The 23,335-nt window shown below is 43.9% G+C and overlaps 1 protein-coding gene across 2 annotated transcripts in view; it reads right to left on the bottom strand.

Moving 5' to 3' along the window:
* Nucleotides 1–23,335, bottom strand: part of LOC139766844 (uncharacterized) — a 38,537-nt gene that overhangs the window by 5,831 nt on the left and 9,371 nt on the right. For both annotated transcript variants that reach the window (XM_071695795.1, XM_071695794.1), the window contains exons 3-14: nucleotides 23,064–23,324; nucleotides 20,839–21,123; nucleotides 18,980–19,246; nucleotides 16,871–17,167; nucleotides 15,724–15,929; nucleotides 15,091–15,248; nucleotides 14,051–14,135; nucleotides 12,320–12,455; nucleotides 8,663–8,739; nucleotides 7,151–7,285; nucleotides 5,777–5,902; nucleotides 929–1,077 (exon numbers count right to left, since the gene is read on the bottom strand). In XM_071695795.1, coding sequence (XP_071551896.1) covers nucleotides 929–1,077; nucleotides 5,777–5,902; nucleotides 7,151–7,285; nucleotides 8,663–8,739; nucleotides 12,320–12,455; nucleotides 14,051–14,135; nucleotides 15,091–15,248; nucleotides 15,724–15,929; nucleotides 16,871–17,167; nucleotides 18,980–19,246; nucleotides 20,839–21,123; nucleotides 23,064–23,324 — 2,182 coding nt within the window. The remainder of the gene's footprint in view (nucleotides 1–928; nucleotides 1,078–5,776; nucleotides 5,903–7,150; nucleotides 7,286–8,662; nucleotides 8,740–12,319; nucleotides 12,456–14,050; nucleotides 14,136–15,090; nucleotides 15,249–15,723; nucleotides 15,930–16,870; nucleotides 17,168–18,979; nucleotides 19,247–20,838; nucleotides 21,124–23,063; nucleotides 23,325–23,335) is intronic.

Here is a 23,335-nt window from a genome sequence, read left to right as displayed (position 1 = left end):
CCCTGAGGGTGGGGACCCACCAGTCATGACCCTGAGGATGGGGACCCACCACTCATGACCCTGAGGATGGGGACCCACCACTCATGACCCTCAGGATGGGGACCCACCAGTCATGACCCTGAGGATGGGGACCCACCACTCATGACCCTGAGGGTGGGGACCCACCACTCATGACCCTGAGGATGGGGACCCACCACTCATGACCCTCAGGGTGGGGACCCACCAGTCATGACCCTGAGGATGGGGACCCACCACTCATGACCCTGAGGGTGGGGACCCACCACTCATGACCCTGAGGATGGGGACCCACCACTCATGACCCTGAGGGTGGGGACCCACCAGTCATGACCCTGAGGGTGGGGACCCACCAGTCATGACCCTGAGGGTGGGGACCCACCACTCATGACCCTGAGGATGGGGACCCACCAGTCATGACCCTGAGGGTGGGGACCCACCAGTCATGACCCTGAGGGTGGGGACCCACCAGTCATGACCCTGAGGATGGGGACCCACCAGTCATGACCCTGAGGATGGGGACCCACTAGTCATGACCCAGAGGATGGGGACCCACCAGTCATGACCCTGAGGATGGGGACCCACTAGTCATGACCCAGAGGATGGGGACCCACCAGTCATGACCCTGAGGGTGGGGACCCACCTGGGGATTATCCCTGGGGATAGGGGATTAAGAATACTTCCCACGTATTCCCTGCGTGTCGTAGAAGGCGACTAAAAAGGGAGGGAGCTGAGGGGGGGGGGGCTGGAAATCCTCCCCTCTCGTTTTTGTTTTTTTTATTTTCCAAAAGAAGGAACAGAGAAGGGGGCCATGTGAGGATATTCCCTCAGAGGCCCAGTCCTCTGTTCTAACGCTACCTTGCTAACGCGGGAAATGGCGAATAGTTTAAAAGAAAGAAAATATATACATTACCTGCAGTGAACAATGATGTGTTCTCCTGAGGCTATCATAGTGTTCTGGATGTCGCATATAAAGTCCAGCAAGTCGTGCTCATTATCCGGAGCATCGAAGTCGGGCCAGTTGGTGAAGTGGTACTGCTTCACGACTCGCTTCTCTGAACCCTGCGAGAGATAAACCAATGTTCTCATTAAACCTTATGCATCGACCGTGAGAGAGATTCCATTGGTTTACAATGACCCGTTACTGGTAGAAACAACATAAAGGTTATAATAATGGTTGTTAACAACTACTGCTTCTTAACAAGACCCTGGGAGGGAATGTCCACCACTGAATCCTTCGAAATATTTGATGAATCGCATGACGTGAATGTGTTATGAGGGGCCACATAGACACTAGTAAGAAAGAGATGGATAGAAGAGGATTATTCTTTCTAACTTTTTAGAATTTTACGCTGATTGGATTGTTATATTTCCAGTTAAGTGTTCAGAGTCGCCGTTATAGTGTGTGTGTGTGTGTGTGTGTGTGTGTGTGTTGTTTCCCCTTCCTTCATAAAGTCATTTTTTTCGTATCGTGTTCTTGGCCACTGCAACATTTACAGTGAACGTATCTCCTTCGTGTTTCCAGTTCGAGACCTCGCTAGGAATTAAATGAGGAACGCCTTCTTTAACAATTATGAAGATCGGTGAGGGATGTGCCGTTATTCCCGGCGCTTCAAAACTGCATAGAAAGAACGAGACATTGATTTCTATGGCTAATTTGCATACACCGTCAGATCTAAAGGGTATAAGTGAATAACGCGTGTGTATAGCTTCAGTTGCTTCCCCACTCCATTAAGATGTGTTTGCGTCCGCTTACATTCAATGTATCTAAGATATATTAATCAGAAGCTATCAGTAATATATTCATCACCAGTTAATGATAAGTTTTCACAAGTTTAATCCTTGTAGTTAGAAGAGAAACCAGTTTTATTTGCGCGTGTCCTTTGTCGACATGACCCAAGCAAACTGGCCCTTCGAATGTCAACTTGTTTATAATATTTTTGGAGGTGGGAACCACGATTCCACACCTCCCTCCACCTACCTCCACCAGGACAGTGTGGTGGACTGAGCTAGTCCTGCTCAGCCAGTGCTGGGGTTCAGATGGAGGAGGATATGAGTGACCTGTGAGTGTGTGAGGGTAACGCTAGTGAAAGAAATGCGCGGGTTTCTGCTCATGCGCATCTGGAGGGAAGGTGTGAGTTCTCCTTGCCTCTTGTGTGTCGTTGTATTACGGGAAAATTATTGTGTATTTAATCTATTCTACACACGAAAACAGAAACAATAAATACAGTGACATATGAAAAATATTCAGACGTGCTTCCCAAGACACAATGATCTATTTCTGGTACGAAAATCAACTTATTGGTATATATTGATGAACTTACATGACCGGGTTGGGAAAAAAGTGTTTTGAGTGTAACATCCACCCTTTGTATGGGGTCAGTGATTAGCGTGAGACATAAAGAACATAATCTTTATTCATTTTGATAAATGGTAATTACTGGTTAGTATATAGAAATCTGACATCAGTTAGTGATTATATTGATTGATCAATGATGTGGTGAAACATTGATATATATATATATATATATATATATATATATATATATATATATATATATATATATATATATATTATCCCTGGGGATAGGGGAGAAAGAATACTTCCCACGTATTCCCTGCGTGTCGTAGAAGGCGACTAAAAGGGAAGGGAGCGGGGGGCTGGAAATCCTCCCCTCTCGTTTTTTTTTTTTTTTTTTTTTTTTTTTTTCCAAAAGAAGGAACAGAGAAGAGGGCCAGGTGAGGATATTTCCTCAAAGGCCCAGTCCTCTGTTCTTAACGCTACCTCGCTGTCGCGGGAAATGGCGGATAGTATGAAAAAAAAAAAAAAATATATATATATATATATATGTATATATAGTGAAAATTATATACAAAAGCTGATTATGATGTGATTATCAAGATTATTCAAGTGATTAATCATTTGTGTCGTGACTGAAGAATTCAACAGCCCCTCACACCTAACAGACATCAACAGGTAAGAACTATGATTATAATTTCTGTTTAACAGCTTGATGTTTGGCCACGATGTTTGCCTGGTTATAGCTGATGTGTCCAGTGATGTTTGGCCACGATGTTTGCCTGGTTATAGTTGATGTGTCCAGTGATGTTTGGCCATGATGTTTGCCTGGTTATAGTTGATGTGTCCAGTGATGTTTGGCCACGATGTTTGCCTGGTTAAAGTTGATGTGTCCAGTGATGTTTGGCCATGATGTTTGCCTGGTTATAGTTGATGTGTCCGGTGATGTTTGGCCATGATGTTTGCCTGGTTATAGCTGATGTGTCCAGTGATGTTTGGCCACGATGTTTGCCTGGTTGTAGTTGATGTGTCCAGTGATGTTTGGCCACGATGTTTGCCTGGTTAAAGTTGATGTGTCCAGTGATGTTTGGCCATGATGTTTGCCTGGTTATAGTTGATGTGTCCAGTGATGTTTGGCCACGATGTTTGCCTGGTTATAGCTGGTGTGTCCAGTGATGTTTGGCCATGATGTTTGCCTGGTTATAGTTGATGTGTACAGTGATGTTTGGCCACGATGTTTGCCTGGTTATAGCTGATGTGTCCAGTGATGTTTGGCCACGATGTTTGCCTGGTTGTAGTTGATGTGTCCAGTGATGTTTGGCCACGATGTTTGCCTGGTTAAAGTTGATGTGTCCAGTGATGTTTGGCCATGATGTTTGCCTGGTTATAGTTGATGTGTCCAGTGATGTTTGGCCATGATGTTTGCCTGGTTATAGCTGGTGTGTCCAGTGATGTTTGGCCATGATGTTTGCCTGGTTGTAGTTGATGTGTCCAGTGATGTTTGGCCATGATGTTTGCCTGGTTATAGTTGATGTGTCCAGTGATGTTTGGCCACGATGTTTGCCTGGTTATAGTTGATGTGTCCGGTGATGTTTGGCCACGATGTTTGCCTGGTTATAGTTGATGTGTCCAGTGATGTTTGGCCATGATGTTTGCCTGGTTATAGTTGATGTGTCCGGTGATGTTTGGCCATGATGTTTGCCTGGTTATAGCTGATGTGTCCAGTGATGTTTGGCCACGATGTTTGCCTGGTTGTAGTTGATGTGTCCAGTGATGTTTGGCCACGATGTTTGCCTGGTTAAAGTTGATGTGTCCAGTGATGTTTGGCCATGATGTTTGCCTGGTTATAGTTGATGTGTCCAGTGATGTTTGGCCACGATGTTTGCCTGGTTATAGCTGGTGTGTCCAGTGATGTTTGGCCATGATGTTTGCCTGGTTATAGTTGATGTGTACAGTGATGTTTGGCCACGATGTTTGCCTGGTTATAGCTGATGTGTCCAGTGATGTTTGGCCACGATGTTTGCCTGGTTGTAGTTGATGTGTCCAGTGATGTTTGGCCACGATGTTTGCCTGGTTAAAGTTGATGTGTCCAGTGATGTTTGGCCATGATGTTTGCCTGGTTAAAGTTGATGTGTCCAGTGATGTTTGGCCACGATGTTTGCCTGGTTAAAGTTGATGTGTCCAGTGATGTTTGGCCATGATGTTTGCCTGGTTATAGTTGATGTGTCCAGTGATGTTTGGCCATGATGTTTGCCTGGTTAAAGTTGATGTGTCCAGTGATGTTTGGCCATGATGTTTGCCTGGTTAAAGTTGATGTGTCCAGTGATGTTTGGCCATGATGTTTGCCTGGTTATAGTTGATGTGTCCAGTGATGTTTGGCCATGATGTTTGCCTGGTTATAGTTGATGTGTCCAGTGATGTTTGGCCACGATGTTTGCCTGGTTATAGTTGATGTGTCCAGTGATGTTTGGTCTTGATGGTTCAAGAGATCATATATATATAGGTGATGTGTTGGATGTTGTTTGATCATGATGTTTCATTTGATTATACATGATGTGCCAGCTGAAAGTGCGTAATATAATTACTAATTATCAACTTGTTTTGCCATTATGTTTCACCTCATTATGGTTGATGTTCCGGCGGAAGGTAATTACAATAATTACTGTCCATAAACGTCCTTGGCCACGATGTTTTAACTGGTTCCAGTTGATGTACTGGATGTTGTGTGGTCAGTAAGGACATTTACATGTGAGATCCCTCTTAGTAACTGATATGATCCCGTGGTCAAACGTTTGACCTCGAATGAGGCGAAATAACTATATACTTCAACAAGATAGTTAACCCATGGAATAATTTGCTCATTACGATGACTGAAAGCAGTTCATTAAATGATCTAAAGCAAAGACTTGACCAATAGTTCGCTTTATGTCCACGACTAACATTTCTCGTTCCACCACAGTTAGATGGGAAATCTATAGGTTATTCCTCTTTAAGAAACTCGTATATATTTCGTCTTCTTCCACACTAACCCACGATCTAATTGTTCTCTCTAACTATCGCAAACTACCTCGTTAAGACCCAGTGATCTGCTGCTGTTTTGTCTAGATTATTTTCCCCACATTCAGACATGGTTATGTAAACATATGTAAATGGGGGTGGATGTATATGTAAATAAAGACGAGAAACACATTGAGATAAAGGCATACCACACGTAAATGGAGGTATGCTGAGTGTAAATGGAAGTGTACCAGATGTAAATAGAGGCATACTGGATGTAAATGAAGGTAAATCAGATGTAAATGGAGGTATATTGTATGTAAACGATGGCATACCAGATGTAAATGGAGGTATATCAAATGTAAATGGAGGTATACTTGGTGTAATTGTAGGTATACCACACGTAAATGAGGACATACCACATGTAAATAGAGGCAGGACACATGTAAACGGGGACGCACGTACTTTGACAACCTGCAGGTACCTAGTGGTGGACAGCCCCTTGTACTCCTCGCCTTGGTTAAGCACTTGGAAGCTGCCTATGGTAGTAGCGCGCTGGGTCATACTGGGCCAGTACTGGGCACAGATTTCCTAAGAAGAAAGAAAGAGAATTAGCTGGTCTGGCCAGCGGTGAACGGAGGAGACACACAACAGACTCTCTCATGTTATGAATCAACTGTAGAAATGATACACTAATGAAACTCTATGAAGTCTCTCTCTCTCTCTCTCTCTCTCTCTCTCTCTCTCTCTCTCTCTCTCTCTCTCTCTCTCTCTCTCTCTCTCTCTCTCTGCTTTAGTTATATGGAGTTCAGTACCTTTCATTCAATCTTAATTCCAATGATGGACCTTTTTTTTTTCTTAAACTCTGTAACGACTGGTTCTGACCTCGCAGCATGTAGCACAACCCTTCCAAATGTTTACTTGATCATTTGATAATTAATTCATCCTATTTCTGTACATTACATAATCATCTCCCAACGTAAATACAAGCAGTTTCCTTATTTGATTATACAAAACTCATGCCGTAAACTGGAACTGACGAAGTATCAATACAATAATAATAATAATGATAATGATGATATTATTGATACAATGATAAATGATAATAATATTATAATAATAATAATAATAATAATAATAATAATGATAATGATAATAATCTTTGTTTCTTATTTGTTCGCTGTCTCCTGCGTTAGCAAGGTAGCGCCAGGATCAGACGAAGAAGGGCCCAATTTGTTCAAATCAACTCTGCAGCTGTCATGTATAATACACCGAGCTCCCTGCACACAGACAAGCCCTACAAATCTCCCTATGGTTTCCCTTGAACCCTTTATACACCCCACTGACACCACGTCGCCCGCTGTATACCACATCACTCCAATGTGTTCTATCTCTTGTATGACATGACGCCCTCCTGCATATCAAAGCCTCGATCACACAAAGGATTGCTCATTCCATCCTTCTTTCCCTAACCTGGTCTTCTCTAATTCAGTATTTCCTAAATTAGCGATAATTAGCGTCCTCTCCATATACCCAAACCATTTCAGCACACTTCCTTCCACCCTCACACACACACACACACACACACCTCGCTGTAACCCCATCAATTCTTATGCGACCATTGTTCCTCATACCATACAGTTGTCCTCTAACGTTTCATACCCAACACATCCACCCTCTTCCGTACCTTTTAATCCATGGTCTGAGCCTTCACATCCTTACAGCACCGTCGAGATCACTATACCATTAAACATACCCATTTTCTCTCTGTCAGACTTTGTGGCCTCTCTCTCACCACGCACATTCCTCAGTGCACCCGGAACCTTCGTCCTCACTTACCTTGCCTTTCTCCATGACCCTTGTGAGCATGATGATGGTATACACATTGAGCTGCCACACCATCCTCCAAAAATCCTCAGTCGTGTTGGGTATGGGAGCCTGTGTCGCCACGAAGTAACGTCTGGCCTGCACGTCCTAGTGTGGTGGTAGGGGTCGAGATTATCATGAAGTCAACAACATATTTACCTTTGAGCCATCGACAACAGAGTCACTTACCCTAACATATGGACGGCACAGTTACACAAAGGCTTGGGTTGGGGGTTTTATCCTACTGGCCTAATGCGTCAGAGGGACTAAATGTTTATGTTTTCATAATGTAGGCGAGTCGTTGATATATGTGGCTTCACTTCCTTCTCGTCTGTCACGCTGGATTTTGAACATTTATGGACATTCTCAGCGTCGAGTATTGACAAAACTCTATACCTTCTCAGTATAGAGTTTACCGTATGTGCCTCTTGTAGTTAAAATGGGGGAAGCTATAGAGTCAAACAACAGTTCTATAGGCGAAAACCGCTTCAGTAACTTTTGAGCTTCCTTCACAGCTGTTATGCAGGCTATGTCAACACATTACGCAGATATAGTATTCAGTAGGATCAAGTGAGACCAAGAGGTGTCTTAATTCTCCATATTGTTAGTCAAGTCTACATCCTGAATCTATTCCCGTAGTGTCAAGACGCGCTAATTCCCTTAAGAGAGTTTTCAGTCGTCAAGACGTCTCCCAGATTGTCTATACAATGCAGCGAACACATTCACCAGCACACGACATAACAAGTGACGGATTAAAACATAAAGAATCAGCTAGACTCTGATAACTCATACCAATAATCAACAAAATAACTCAAAGGATCAGATTCACCGCGTCAGTGAAAAAGGTTTGATATACCACACCTCAGTGAAGTGAATTCTATAACATGGCTACGATGTATTGACTTGTGATTGTGTCTAGTTGTGGGAGTGTGTGAGTGTGGCAAGGAGAAGGAGTCAGTGTGCTTAAAGCAGTGCAAAGACACATGTTGCTTGGAGGCTGACTGGAGAGAACTAAGACAGAGTGGAGGGGTTTAAGTAACTGGGAGTGACTACGGCAGCGAATGGAACCATGGGAGGTGAAGTGACTTGGGATATGTCAGGTCAAGGTCAGCTCGTGGATAGGTCACGAAGACCCTTATGCCGACCTCGACTCTCGTTAATGACAAGGTCACATGACCCCTACTCCATGGTTCCTCCGGTTCTGTGTACATGACCTCTCATGGTTCCATTTTTCCTCACTCGGTGACTAGTCCTCTGAGGATGTGGTAATACACGAAAGCGTTCAAGATTCTCGTATGTCCTTTCCCCTGGTGGTGTTTATGCATTCACGAAGTCACGTGTTTTTAGCGATTTTCCGCATATAGATAGATAGATAGATAGATAGGTAGGTAGGTAGTTAGAGAGAGAGAGAGAGAGAGAGAGAGAGAGAGAGAGAGAGAGAGAGAGAGAGAGAGAGAGAGAGAGAGAGAGAACTTCTAGGCTTACCTCCACGTAACTTGCATTGATGTAGTCAGTTCCCGTCCCGTCTTCCGTCGTGGACAGCGTCACCCTCGTCATGTTGACTGGATGGTATGGAGGAGGAGGAGGAGATCAGCTCAGAGAGACGTACACACCAGATGTGACACACGGAAATTACCCCACCTACTGGTTAACCCAACTGCCCTCTACCTAGTTCATCTGCTGGGGGTAGGTACACACACACACACACACACACACACACACACACACACACACACACACATACACACACACACACTTACACATACACACACACACACACACATACACAGACACAAACACACACACACATATATATATATATATATATATATATATATATATATATATATATATATATATATATATATATATATATATATATATATATATATATATGTATATATATATTATATATATATTATATTATACTTTGTCGCTGTCTCCCGCGTTTGCGAGGTAGCGCAAGGAAACAGACGAAAGAAATGGCCCAACCCCCCCCCATACACATGTATATACATACGTCCACACACGCAAATATACATACCTACACAGCTTTCCATGGCTTACCCCAGACGCTTCACATGCCTTGATTCAATCCACTGACAGCACGTCAACCCCGGTATACCACATCGCTCCAATTCACTCTATTCCTTGCCCTCCTTTCACCCTCCTGCATGTTCAGGCCCCGATCACACAAAATCTTTTTCACTCCATCTTTCCACCTCCAATTTGGTCTCCCTCTTCTCCTTGTTCCCTCCACCTCCGACACATATATCCTCTTGGTCAATCTTTCCTCACTCATCCTCTCCATGTGCCCAAACCACTTCAAAACACCCTCTTCTGCTCTCTCAACCACGCTCTTTTTATTTCCACACATCTCTCTTACCCTTACGTTACTCACTCGATCAAACCACCTCACACCACACATTGTCCTCAAACATCTCATTTCCAGCACATCCATCCTCCTGCGCACAACTCTATCCATAGCCCACGCCTCGCAACCATACAACATTGTTGGAACCACTATTCCTTCAAACATACCCATTTTTGCTTTCCGAGATAATGTTCTCGACTTCCACACATTCTTCAAGGCCCCCAGAATTTTCGCCCCCTCCCCCACCCTATGATCCACTTCCGCTTCCATGGTTCCATCCGCTGCCAGATCCACTCCCAGATATCTAAAACACTTCACTTCCTCCAGTTTTTCTCCATTCAAACTCACCTCCCAATTGACTTGACCCTCAACCCTACTGTACCTAATAACCTTGCTCTTATTCACATTTACTCTTAACTTTCTTCTTCCACACACTTTACCAAACTGTCACCAGCTTCTGCAGTTTCTCACATGAATCAGCCACCAGCGCTGTATCATCAGCGAACAACAACTGACTCACTTCCCAAGCTCTCTCATCCCCAACAGACTTCATACTTGCCCCTCTTTCCAAAACTCTTGCATTTACCTCCCTAACAACCCCATCCATAAACAAATTAAACAACCATGGAGACATCACATATATATATATATATATATATATATATATATATATATATATATATATATATATATATATATATATATACATATATATATATATATATATATATATATATATATATATATATATATATATATATATATATATATTTTTTTTTTTTTTTTTTTTTTTTTTTCGCTGTCTCCCGCGTTTGCGAGGTAGCGCAAGGAAACAGACGAAAGAAATGGCCCAACCCACCCCCATACACATGTATATGCATACGTCCACACACGCAAATATACATACCTACACAGCTTTCCATGGTTTACCCTAGACGCTTCACATGCCCCGATTCAATCCACTGACAGCACGTCAACCCCGGTATACCACATCGCTCCAATTCACTCTATTCCTTGCCCTCCTTTCACCCTCCTGCATGTTCAGGCCCCGATCACACAAAATCTTTTTCACTCCATCTTTCCACCTCCAATTTGGTCTCCCTCTTCTCCTCGTTCCCTCCACCTCCGACACATATATCCTCTTGGTCAATCTTTCCTCACTCATTCTCTCCATGTGCCCAAACCATTTCAAAACACCCTCTTCTGCTCTCTCAACCACGCTCTTTTTATTTCCACACATCTCTCTTACCCTTACGTTACTTACTCGATCAAACCACCTCACACCACACATTGTCCTCAAACATCTCATTTCCAGCACATCCATCCTCCTGCGCACAACTCTATCCATAGCCCACGCCTCGCAACCATACAACATTGTTGGAACCACTATTCCTTCAAACATACCCGTTTTTGCTTTCCGAGATAATGTTCTCGACTTCCACACATTCTTCAAGGCTCCCAGAATTTTCGCCCCCTCCCCCACCCTATGATCCACTTCCGCTTCCATGGTTCCATCCGCTGCCAGATCCACTCCCAGATATGTAAAACACTTCACTTCCTCCAGTTTTTCTCCATTCAAACTCACCTCCCAATTGACTTGACCCTCAACCCTACTGTATCTAATAACCTTGCTCTTATTCACATATATATGTATATATATAATTTATTTATTTATTTTGCTTTGTCGCTGTCTCCCGCGTTAGCGAGGCAGCGCAAGGAAACAGACGAAAGAATGGCCCAACCCGCCCACATACACATGTATATACATACACGTCCACACACGCAAATATACATACCTATACATCTCAGTGTACACATATATATATATATACACACACAGACATATACATATATACACATGTACATAATTCATACTGTCTGCCTTTATCTATTCCCATCGCCACCTCGCCATACATGGAATAACAACCCCCTCCCCGCTAGGAAAAGAGAACAAAGGCCCCATTCGTTCACACTCAGTCTCTAGCTGTCATGTAATAATGCACCGAAACCACAGCTCCCTTTCCACATCTAGGCCCCACACAACTTTCCATGGTTTACTCCAGACGCTTCACATGCCCTGGTTCAATCCATTGACAGAACGTCGACCCCGGTATACCACATCGTTCCAATTCTCTCTATTCCTTGCACACCTTTCACCCTCCTGCATGTTCAGGCCTCGGTCACTCAAAATCTTTTTCACTCCATCTTTCCACCTCCAATTTGGTCTCCCACTTCTCCTCGTTCCCTCCACCTCTGACACATATATCCTCTTGGTCAATCTTTCCTCACCCATTCTCTCCATGTGATCAAACCATTTCAATACACCCTCTTCTGCTCTCTCAACCACACTCTTTTTATTTCCACACATCTCTCTTACCCTTACATTACTTACTCGATCAAACCACCTCACACCACATATTGTCCTCAAACATCTCATATATATATATATATATATATAAAAGGTTGACTAAGTTTGGGTGAGTGTGCGAAAAAAAGGAAGTTGAGAGTAAATGTTGATAAATGCAAGGTTATTAGGTTTAGCAAGGTACACGATCAGGTTAGTTGGGTATGAGTTTGAATGGAGAAAATACTATGGCAAAAGATATGTGTTTTAGATACCGGTGAGAGGGCTTGGCAGCGAACGGAACCATGGAAGGGGAAGTGAGTCATAAGGTGGGTAAGGGGGTGAAGGTTCTCTGAGCATCTAGAAATGTGTGGAACGATCAATAACCACTTAGATGATAAGTAAAAGTGGGGAAATCACTTACAAGGAAGAATATCGACGAAACGGTTCTTGTGTCTGTTGGCTTCCAGGCTAGCGATGCTGGTGGAGTGCCAGGGACTCTGGGCCTTGAGCTGGGCAAACTCCACCTTCAGGAACCTCTTATTGTGGCTCTCCAGGTGCTGGCAGGAGACACATGACGTTTATTATTATTATTGTTACTATTATTATCATTGTTACTATTATTATCATTATTACTTCTTTCTTTCATACTATTCGCCATTTCCCGCGTTAGCGAGGTAGCGTTAAGAACAGAGGACTAGGCCTTAGAGGGAATATCCTCACCTGGCCCCCTACTCTGTTCCTTCTTTTTTGGAAAAAAAAAGAAAAAAAAAACGAGAGGGGAGGATTTCCAGCACCCCGCTCCCTTCCCTTTTAGTCGCCTTCTACGACACGCAGGGAATACGTGGGAAGTATTCTTTCTCCCCTATCCCCAGGGATAAATTATTGTCATAATTAATATTGCTATTGCTATTTTTACTGATACCATCATTATTATTATTGTTATTATTGTATATATAGTTTTTCAAACTTGATCGCCGTTTGCTGCGTAAGCTAGGTAGCGCCAGGAACAGACTAAGAAAGGCCACATCAGCTTACATCCATTCTCTAGCTGTCATGTGTAATGTACCGAAACCACAGCTCCCTGTCTACAACCATGGCTTTCACCGGACGTCCGACATGCCCTGGTTCAGTCCTTTTACATCACGTTGACCCATGTATACCACATCGCTCCAATTCACTCAATCACGTGTGCGCCTTTCACCCTTCTGCATGTTCGGCCCCGGTCACTCAAAATCTTTTTCACTTGCCTCTCATGATCTTTCTTCTCATGATCAGATGCATAGGCACCAATAATCACCCGTCTCTCTCCATCCACTTTCAGTTTCACCCATATCAATCTAGAGTTTACTTTCTTACACTCTATCACATACTCCTACAACTCCTGCTTCAGGAGTAGTGCTTCTCCTTCCTTTGCTCTTGTCCTCTCACCAACCCCTGACTTTACGCTCAAGACATTCCCAAACCACTCTTCCCCTTTACCCTTGAGCTTCGTTTCGCTCAGAGCCAAAAGATCCAGGTTCCTTTCCTCAAACTTACTACCTATCTCTCCTTTTTTCTCATCTTGGTTACGTCCACACACATTTAACGCCCCAATATGAGCCTTCGAGGAGGATGAGCACTCCTCGCATGACTCCTTCTTCTGTTTCCCCTTTTAGAAAGTTAAAATACAAGGAGGGGAGGGTTTCTAGCCCCCCGCTCCCGTCCCCTTTAGTTGCCTTCTACGACACGTGAGGAATGCGTGGGAAGTATTCTTTCTCCCCTATCCCAGGGATATATATATATATATATATATATATATATATATATATATATATATATATATATATATATATTCTATGTGCAAAATATTCAGTGAATCGCATCTTATAAAAGATGAAAATCATTATGTATTCAACATACTTTGTATCTAATCATCACGTAACTCAACATACTTTTTATTGAATCATCACGTAACTCAACATACTTTTTATTGAATCATCACGTAACTCAACATACTTTTTATTGAATCATCACGTAACTCAACATACTTTGTATCTAATCATCACGTAGCTCAACATACTTTTTATTGAATCATCATGTAACTCAACGTACTTTTTGTCCTGAATTCACCACGTAACTCAACATACTTTGTCCTGAATGCATCACGACTTACTGCTATGTGATCCTGAAGTTCAGTCTTTCGTATATCACCAACAGCTGTGTTCATAGTGGATGACCTGTGTCTGGGAGGCGAGTTCCTGAAATACAAACAGCAATGTGGTGCATTCTGATGTGAAATCTGATGTAAGGAGAAGATAAACCTTTGATGAAGTGAGAGAGAAAGAGAAAGCGGTAATATGGGTCACGGAACTGATAAAGAGAAAGCGGTTTCATTATAGTTCACAGAACTGATAAGGAGAAAGCGGTTTCATTATAGTTCACAGAACTGATAAGGAGAAAGCGGTGTCACTATGGGTCACAAGACTGATAAGGAGAAAGCGGTTTCATTATAGTTCACAGAACTGATAAGGAGAAAGCGGTATCATTATAGTTCACAGAACTGATAAGGAGAAAGCGGTGTCACTATGGGTCACAAGACTGATAAGGAGAAAGCGGTTTCATTATAGTTCACAGAACTGATAAGGAGAAAGCGGTATCATTATAGTTCACAGAACTGATAAGGAGAAAGCGGTATCATTATAGTTCACAGAACTGATAAGGAGAAAGCGGTGTCACTATGGGTCACAAGACTGATAAGGAGAAAGCGGTATCATTATAGTTCACAGAACTGATAAGGAGAAAGCGGTATCATTATAGTTCACAGAACTGATAAGGAGAAAGCGGTGTCACTATGGGTCACAAGACTGATAAGGAGAAAGCGGTTTCATTATAGTTCACAGAACTGATAAGGAGAAAGCGGTATCATTATAGTTCACAGAACTGATAAGGAGAAAGCGGTATCATTATAGTTCACAGAACTGATAAGGAGAAAGCGGTGTCACTATGGGTCACAAGACTGATAAGGAGAAAGCGGTATCATTATAGTTCACAGAACTGATAAGGAGAAAGCGGTGTCACTATGGGTCACAAGACTGATAAGGAGAAAGCGGTTTCATTATAGTTCACAGAACTGATAAGGAGAAAGCGGTTTCATTATAGTTCACAGAACTGATAAGGAGAAAGCGGTGTTATCATCATCATGATGAGTCCTACCGTCTTTTCCTCCAGATAACGCAAGCGTCCACTGCCCCCACCAGGAGCAGGGCGCCCAGCACCACGCCCGCCACAATGACCCACACCTTCGTGGTGACCCCGTCCTTTGTGGTCACCTCCAGTGACAGAGGGGCCCCAAGCCCCGCTCCCGTCCGTGCCTGTAAGGTTCAAGAGGTCGTTATCCAAGCCTAAATCTTCGCCCATATGCTTCCTTAAGTCGAGTGATTATAATGTAAGGAAAGTGTACACTGTTAACAGACGATAAGGGCTTCAACAGTAACAACAGGAACAGAGGATAAGGTATATCTAAGTAACGGAACATTTCAGACTTTTGAAATCTTCTTCAGGAGGAACATAGCCAGCAGTTCCACATGCACTCAGAAACAACATCGGTTCGATGCATCTCCTTCAGGTATGTCGGTGTGCTGGCGTTGAGGAACACAATGATGTACTTATTATATTCCCGTGACACCATAGGCACCTACGCGTTCGATCCCAGGCATGCGAGAGGGTCGGTTACGCTGACCCCTACACCACGGAGGGCCCTGTGTCTTTGTGTCCATTTATCATTCATCATTTTGACGCCTAGGCAGTGATCATTTATGTAAAGAAATGACTACGTTTGCTTTTCACCTGGAGAGTAACGTTGTATCGTGATGCCTCGTCAAGGCCATGTATGGTGTAGTGGGAGATGGTCGCTGGCAGATAGGAGATGGTTCCCTCCCACTTCAGGTGGTACCCACTCAGACGACCATTCACCTCCACGGGACGACCCCACGACACGCTGACGCTGCTGGTGCCTGAGGTCGTCTGGTTGAAGTACGCGGGTGTGCCGGGCTCTAGGGAAGCGAACGACGTAATTGGTAGTTAGGTACTTGTTAACAGATGGTTGATAGAGTGATCTCATGATTAACCTTAGCTACCAGTCGTCCCTTCCTAACCTACAGCAGAAAGAGAAGTGAAAGAAGGAGAAGAAAACTGATTATGATCCTGATGTATTCTTTATACTCAAGACTTGTGATCAAGTTCACTGAAGACCATTTGTATGAGAACAGTAATCCTTGTAGGGGAATACAAGGGTTGCCACACTGTCTATGGTTTCGTGTTAAGGTAGAGATAACGGAAATATACCCCAGCTTCTATCTCTATATTAACCTAAATTGACCAATAACACTTGGATCCTCATCCGCCACCTGGACAGTGCTCAATTGCCTGTAAAAGCAGTGCTGGCACTGTGACTCAATTGAAGCACAAGGATCTTCAGCTATAGTCAGGGAAGATATTACTCTATGTCACCCAGCAGTATGACCTTCCTACCTGGAAGACTCAGGTTGTGGTGTCTGAATGTACGAGGATGTAACCAGGATGAGAGGAGAGAGATAGGTAGTATGTTTGGGGTGAGGAACGTGGATGTTCTGGCTCTGAGTGACCATAAGCTCAAAGAAACCTCTGGTACCAACAGGGACATTGCTTTCTCCCAGGATGGTGGTCACATGTCATCTGTAGCCTCAGGGTTCTTGCCTACCTTCACGGTGGCGAGTATAATGTTGCTATTAATACTAGGAGACCCAACCACCCCCAGGGTTGAAGTGAGTGGATGTTGATACGTGCCCTAAAGAGTAAAGGGATGTTATGGTAAATGTTTTATGGGGTCAGTGGTGAGGCTCCGCCACCAGGGTAGTGGTGATGTGTTACCACCAGGGTAACGGTGAAGCTCTATGTCACCACCAGCAGTAGGGCTGTTACATCCAGCTGTTACCACCGTTATCTCGGGTCTCACCTGCCTCCTGGGTGGTGACATTGCAGCAGTTGCTGGCGCCATCGTAATCACCAGCGACAGTTCCCGCCACACAGACGGTGTAGGTCGTCCACGGGGTCGAGCTCGCGGTGACGTGGCGCACGTCCGGCCCGACGTGGGCCACCTGAAATGAAGAGCCATTCGACCAGAGGACGTTACCTGCGTACGTCACCAGGTAGCCGCTCAGGGCGCAGGTGGTCTGGCATCCCACCCACTCGACAGTCAACTCCGATGAGCTCATAGATTCACGACAGGTGACTGAAGGTGGAGCTGGCGGTGCTAAAGAACATAAAGGGCAAAATGAGTAATGTTCTCTTTAATGAACTTCACATGGCGTAATGCATGTACAGCGCCTTTATATAAAGACAAGGGGGACAAAAGTGAGTGTACTAATTTCAGAGATGAAGATGTGTTGAGTGTACCTGGTAGGTTGTATGGGAGGCTGATGAGAGAACAGAGAAGGATGTACTGCAATGGTCTGGACATATGGATAGAATTAGTGGGGAAAGGTTAGTAAACATGATATACGTCTTACACGTGGAGGGGACAAGGATGTAGTGAAAAATATTTTGAATAATCGGGGCCTGAACATGCATGAGGGTGAAGGGCATGCACGGGACAAAGTGAATTAGGTTAATGTAGTATACAAGGGTCGACATGCTATCAGTGAGCTGTAGCAGAGCATGTGAAACGTCCGGGTTAAACCACGGAAAGGTGTGTGAGGCCTGGATGTGGATAGGGAGCTGTGGGTTATGTGCACTACCAATGGCAGCTAGAGAATGGATGTGAGCGAATATGGCCTTTCTTCATGCGCTGCTGGCGTTACCTCGATACCTCGGGAAATGACAATCAAGTATGCTATATATATATATATATATATATATATATATATATATATATATATATATATATATATTATATTATATTATATTATACTTTCTCGCTGTCTCCCGCGTTTGCGAGGTAGCGCAAGGAAACAGACGAAAGAAATGGCCCAACCCCCCCCCCCCCCCATACACATGTATATACATACGTCCACACACGCAAATATACATACCTACACAGCTTTCCATGGTTTACCCCAGACGCTTCACATGCCTTGATTCAATCCACTGACAGCACGTCAACCCCGGTATACCACATCGCTCCAATTCACTCTATTCCTTGCCCTCCTTTCACCCTCCTGCATGTTCAGGCCCCGATCACACAAAATCTTTTTCACTCCATCTTTCCACCTCCAATTTGGTCTCCCTCTTCTCCTCGTTCCCTCCACCTCCGACACATATATCCTCTTGGTCAATCTTTCCTCACTCATTCTCTCCATGTGCCCAAACCACTTCAAAACACCCTCTTCTGCTCTCTCAACCACGCTCTTTTTATTTCCACACATCTCTCTTACCCTTACGTTACTCACTCGATCAAACCACCTCACACCACACATTGTCCTCAAACATCTCATTTCCAGCACATCCATCCTCCTGCGCACAACTCTATCCATAGCCCACGCCTCGCAATCATACAACATCGTTGGAACCACTATTCCTTCAAACATACCCATTTTTGCTTTCCGAGATAATGTTCTCGACTTCCACACATTCTTCAAGGCCCCCAGAATTTTCGCCCCCTCCCCCACCCTATGATCCACTTCCGCTTCCATATATATATATATATATATATGGCATTAATGATGTGACCTTGATTAGGGGATTCAGTTGCGTGTTTCGCCTCAGCTAAAGAGAAGAAAAAAATGGTTGTTGAGCGTAACGATCTCTGCATCAGACATCTTTCAACTTTTTCAAGTGATACTTTATCAGGTCCGAGGCATCCGGACACACCTACCACTCCAGGTGGGGACTTTTGTGCCACCCTGTACAATGGCCCGAGTCACGACATGGCAAAACACTAACTCCTGTTCACCGAGGTGTTTTTGACCAAGCGATCATTCATGGCGCATTGAACGGACTGTGGAAATGAGTTAGATAATACACTAACGCTTCGATCTTAGTCGAATTCTGATTAGGTCAGCATACAGTCATGACAAGTGTATAGTTTAAGGTCATAACAAATCATGGCGATCACGTGTGACCTGACCTCCAGCAGCTGTCGCGACCGTATCACTGACAGGGCGAGCGAGGGGTTCCTTCCCTTCCAGCGGCTGGACACTGACAGTGTAGTCAGTACAGGGGCGGAGGTTGGTGATGGTGTAGTCCATAGCCATAGTGTAGGATCCCTGCACAGTGTTGCCAGTCTTCCAGGTGACAGAATACTGCGTCACACGGGGGCACCTGGCCTTCAAGGACCAGGAGACTGTGATCTGGTGGCTCTCCGACTCCACGTCCAGCTGACTCACAAGGGAACCTGAAGAGGCAGGAGACTCACTTGTGGTGAGGGTGAGTCGCTCCATCAACACCATCCAGGGTAATGAAGCCACCAAGATGAGTTGATTACACAAATAATAGCATTAATTAATCATGATATTACTGATGATACCTTCATATTGATACATAATAATATTCAAAATGATATTAATGATAATGATGCTACTACTGATAATGATATCAATGATGATAATGATAACAATATCATTATAATCATTATTATTATTATTATTATTATTATTATTATTATTATTATTGTTATTATCATGACTTTATCATCACAGGTCAAGTGTTTTGATAACTAGAACGTAAACTTGTTGTTCTGTGTACAGCATAGTGTTCATCACAGTTCTGTGCCACTGTGGACAAGTTGTGTGCTATGTACAGCATAGTGTTCATCACAGTTCTGTGCCACTGTGGACAAGCTGTGTGCTATGTACAGCATAGTGTTCATCACAGTTCTGTGCCACTGTGGACAAGTTGTGTGCTATGTACAGCATAGTGTTCATCACAGTTCTGTGCCACTGTGGACAAGCTGTGTGCTATGTACAGCATAGTGTTCATCACAGTTCTGTGCCACTGTGGACAAGTTGTGTGCTATGTACAGCATAGTGTTCATCACAGTTCTGTGCCACTGTGGACAAGCTGTGTGCTATGTACAGCATAGTGTTCATCACAGTTCTGTGCCACTGTGGACAAGTTGTGTGCTACGTTGCACCAGATACGTATTCGATAAAATACTAATTTTTAATATAAAATCATTTAATATTTGTGTGTTGTCTCTGTACCTGTGCTAAACATTTTCAAATTATTTGTGGAGTACCTTATATGGTATGGAGCTCCATAGCCACCTGTCACGTAAGATATTCCAGAAATACTTTGAAAATGTATGGTACTGCACTTCTTTAATTGTCCACTGATGGTACACGAGTTATGTTTATATCTGTGGTACGTGGTGTTGATAAGTTCCTCTCGTACGTGAAGTGGAATTTGATTCTATTTTCAAGTCGCTGGGTGTCAAACAAACACTGTTCGTTAACACCTGATCTGTTGAATGTCATAAACGTAAGATTTGTTTGTGATCTACGTATTTTTTTTCTGCTTTGAAGAAATTATCTACGAGTCAGATGACACAGCAGAGCATGTGGCTGACAGAACCAGTATGCGAGACCAATAGGTTGTTAACCCATCGGCTGGTTGGTTGGTGGTTTGGGCTTAAGGCCCTGCCAACATTAAGGCCATCCAACAACCGAGAAATGTTTAACATTTTCCTCAGGTGTTAGAGATAATTCTTCTAAGACCACATACAATCTCTCACTATGCTTATGGCCCATGTTCACCCCTTGTTACACAGAGCAAACTAAAGATAGGGGCGAGGGGTGGTGTGTGTGTGTATGTGTGTGACGGTGAGAAGGTTGGTGTGTGTGTGTGTGTGTGACGGTGAGGAGAGAGAGAGAGAGAGAGAGAGAGAGAGAGAGAGAGAGAGAGAGAGAGAGAGAGAGTGTGTGTGTGTGTGTGTGTGTGTGTGTGGAGAGGGTTGGTGTGTGTGTGTGTGTGTGTGACGGTGCTCACCATTAGACGTGTACGTGACGGTGTCTGTGACAGCGTCACTCGAGCCGTCACCACCATACACCTCCACGACCACCGTCGATAGCCCTGCGTCACAGGCGCTGACCATCTGTTCGCGCCTGATGTGTCCGGAGGCCTGCGTGTCCTCCTGTGTGTACACCCTCAGCGGGGTCTTCGTGCGCACGATGGTCTTCCTGAAGCACTCGTTCCCACTCCTCCTCAAGTCCCACTCGATGTGGAGTGCGTCGTCCTCTGCGACTGTCTTAAGTCCCTCCGCTGCGTTTGGTGCTGTTAAGGAAAGCGTTTTGTTACGACGAGAACTGACGTAATGCCTGGATGAATATGAGTTGGTTTCATAGTGAACCTCCGTGATCAGCGTTGCTGACCATGACGGATACACGGGCTGCCCAGGGAGCCAAGCCCGCATTAGGTTCGAATTCTGGTCGCGGCGGTCTGTCCACAGTCCACCCAGCTGTTCATCCTCCGCTAGGGGCTGGTGGGTAAATTAAGGACCTTGCTTAGACTAGCATATCTATCTTCTATCTATCTATCTATCTATCTATCTATCTGTCTATCTATCTATATATATATATATATATATATATATATATATATATATATATATATATATATATATATATATATATATATATCATTGGATTGTTGATTGATAGGCGTGTGGAAGAGTGACTTTTAGATGATGATGTGCTGAGAGGTGCAGCTGGAGGGATGTCTGATCATTATCTTGTGGAGGCGAAGGTGAAGATTTAGAGAGATTTGCAAAAAAGAAGAGAGAAAGTTGGGGTGAAGAGAGTGGTGAGACTAAGTGAGCTTGAAAATGAGACTTGTGTGAGGAAGTACCAGGAGAGATTAAGTGAAGAATGCCACAATGTGAGAGCAAATGACATAAGCGTAGTGGGGGTGGAATGGGATGTATTTAGGGAAGTAGTGATGGTTTGCGCAAAAGATGATTGTGGCATGAGAAATTTGCAAGGTTGGCAGATTAGGAAGGGTAATGAGTGGTGGGATGAAGAAGTAAGATTGTTAGCGAAAGAAAAGAGAGGGGCGTTTGGACAATTTTTGCAGGGAAGCAGTGCAAATGACTGGGAGATGTATAAAAGAAAGCGGCAGGAGGCCACGAGAAAGGTGCAAGAGGTGAAAATGAAGGCAAATGAGAGTTGGGGTGAGAGAGTATCATTAGATTTTAGGGAGAATAAGTAGATGTTTTGGAAGGAGGTAAATTAAAGTGTTTAGGACAAGAGAACAAATGGGAACATCGGTGAAGGGGGCAAATGGGGAGGCAATGACAAGTAGTGGTGATGTGAGGAGATGGAGTGAGTATTTTGAAGGTTTGTTAAGTATGTTTGATGATAGAGTGGCAGATATAGGGTGTTTTGGTCGAGGTGGTGTGTGAAGTGCGAGGGTCAGGAAGAATGGTTTGGTAAACAGAGAAGAGGTAGTAAAAACATTGCGGAAGATGAAAGCCAGCGAGACGGCGGGTTTGGATGGTAATGCAGTGGAATTTATATATAAAAAAAAAAGGGGGGTGACTGTGTTGTTGCTGGTTGGTGAGGATATTCAATGCATGTATGGTTCATGGTGAAGTGCCTGAGGATTGATGGAATGCGTGCATAGGGCCATTGCACAAAGGCAAAGGGGATAAAGGTGAGTGTTCAAATTACAGAGGTATAAGTTTGTTGAGTATTCCTGGGAAATCATATGGGAGGGTATTGATTGAAAGGGTGAAGGCATGTACAGAGCATCAGATTGGGAAAGAGCAGTGTGGTTTCAGAAGTGGTAGAGGATGTGTGGATCAGGTGTTTGCTTTGAAGAATGTATGTGAGAAATACTAGAAAAGCAAATGGATTTGTATGTAGCATTTATGGACCTGGAGAAGGCATATGATAGAGTTGATAGAGATGCTCTGTGGAAGGTATTAAGAATATATGGTGTGAGAGGCAAGTTGTTAGAAGCAGTGAAAAGTTTTTATCGAGGATGTAAGGCATGTGTACGAGTAGGAAGAGAGGAAAGTGATTGGTTCTCAGTGAATGTCAGGTTTGCGGTAGGGGTGTGTGATGTCTCCATGGTTGTTTAATTCATTTATGGATGGGGTTATCTGCAGTTGTCTCCTTTGATACCGAACGTCTTAGATCATGCATTTGCATGTATGAATGAATACGCCGCACGGATAAGGGTATGTCAAAAACCTTTTCACATATTCAACTTACCTGTCGTGACCTTCTTGACTGACGTGAATATGCTTGACGAAACAGATATGGTGACGCGTGAGCAGGACGGCAGTTGGCAGACTCCAGACGCATCGGAGAGCTGTGTGCTGCTGAGTGTACACAAAGTGTTATTACAGGAGGCAGCAGTTCCCGTGCACTTGGTGTCGCCTGCAGTCACCACCACCACAGAGGTAAGAACGTGTCTATCCCACACCAGCTCCACGTAGTGACTGCTCACGCGCACCACTTGTAGGTTCAGATCTGCAAACGGA

Source organism: Panulirus ornatus, chromosome 58 (genome assembly GCF_036320965.1).
Source record: "Panulirus ornatus isolate Po-2019 chromosome 58, ASM3632096v1, whole genome shotgun sequence".
Taxonomy (NCBI): domain Eukaryota; kingdom Metazoa; phylum Arthropoda; class Malacostraca; order Decapoda; family Palinuridae; genus Panulirus; species Panulirus ornatus.
Note: the sequence above shows the minus strand (reverse complement) of the source record. Positions and strands in the feature narration are given on the sequence as shown.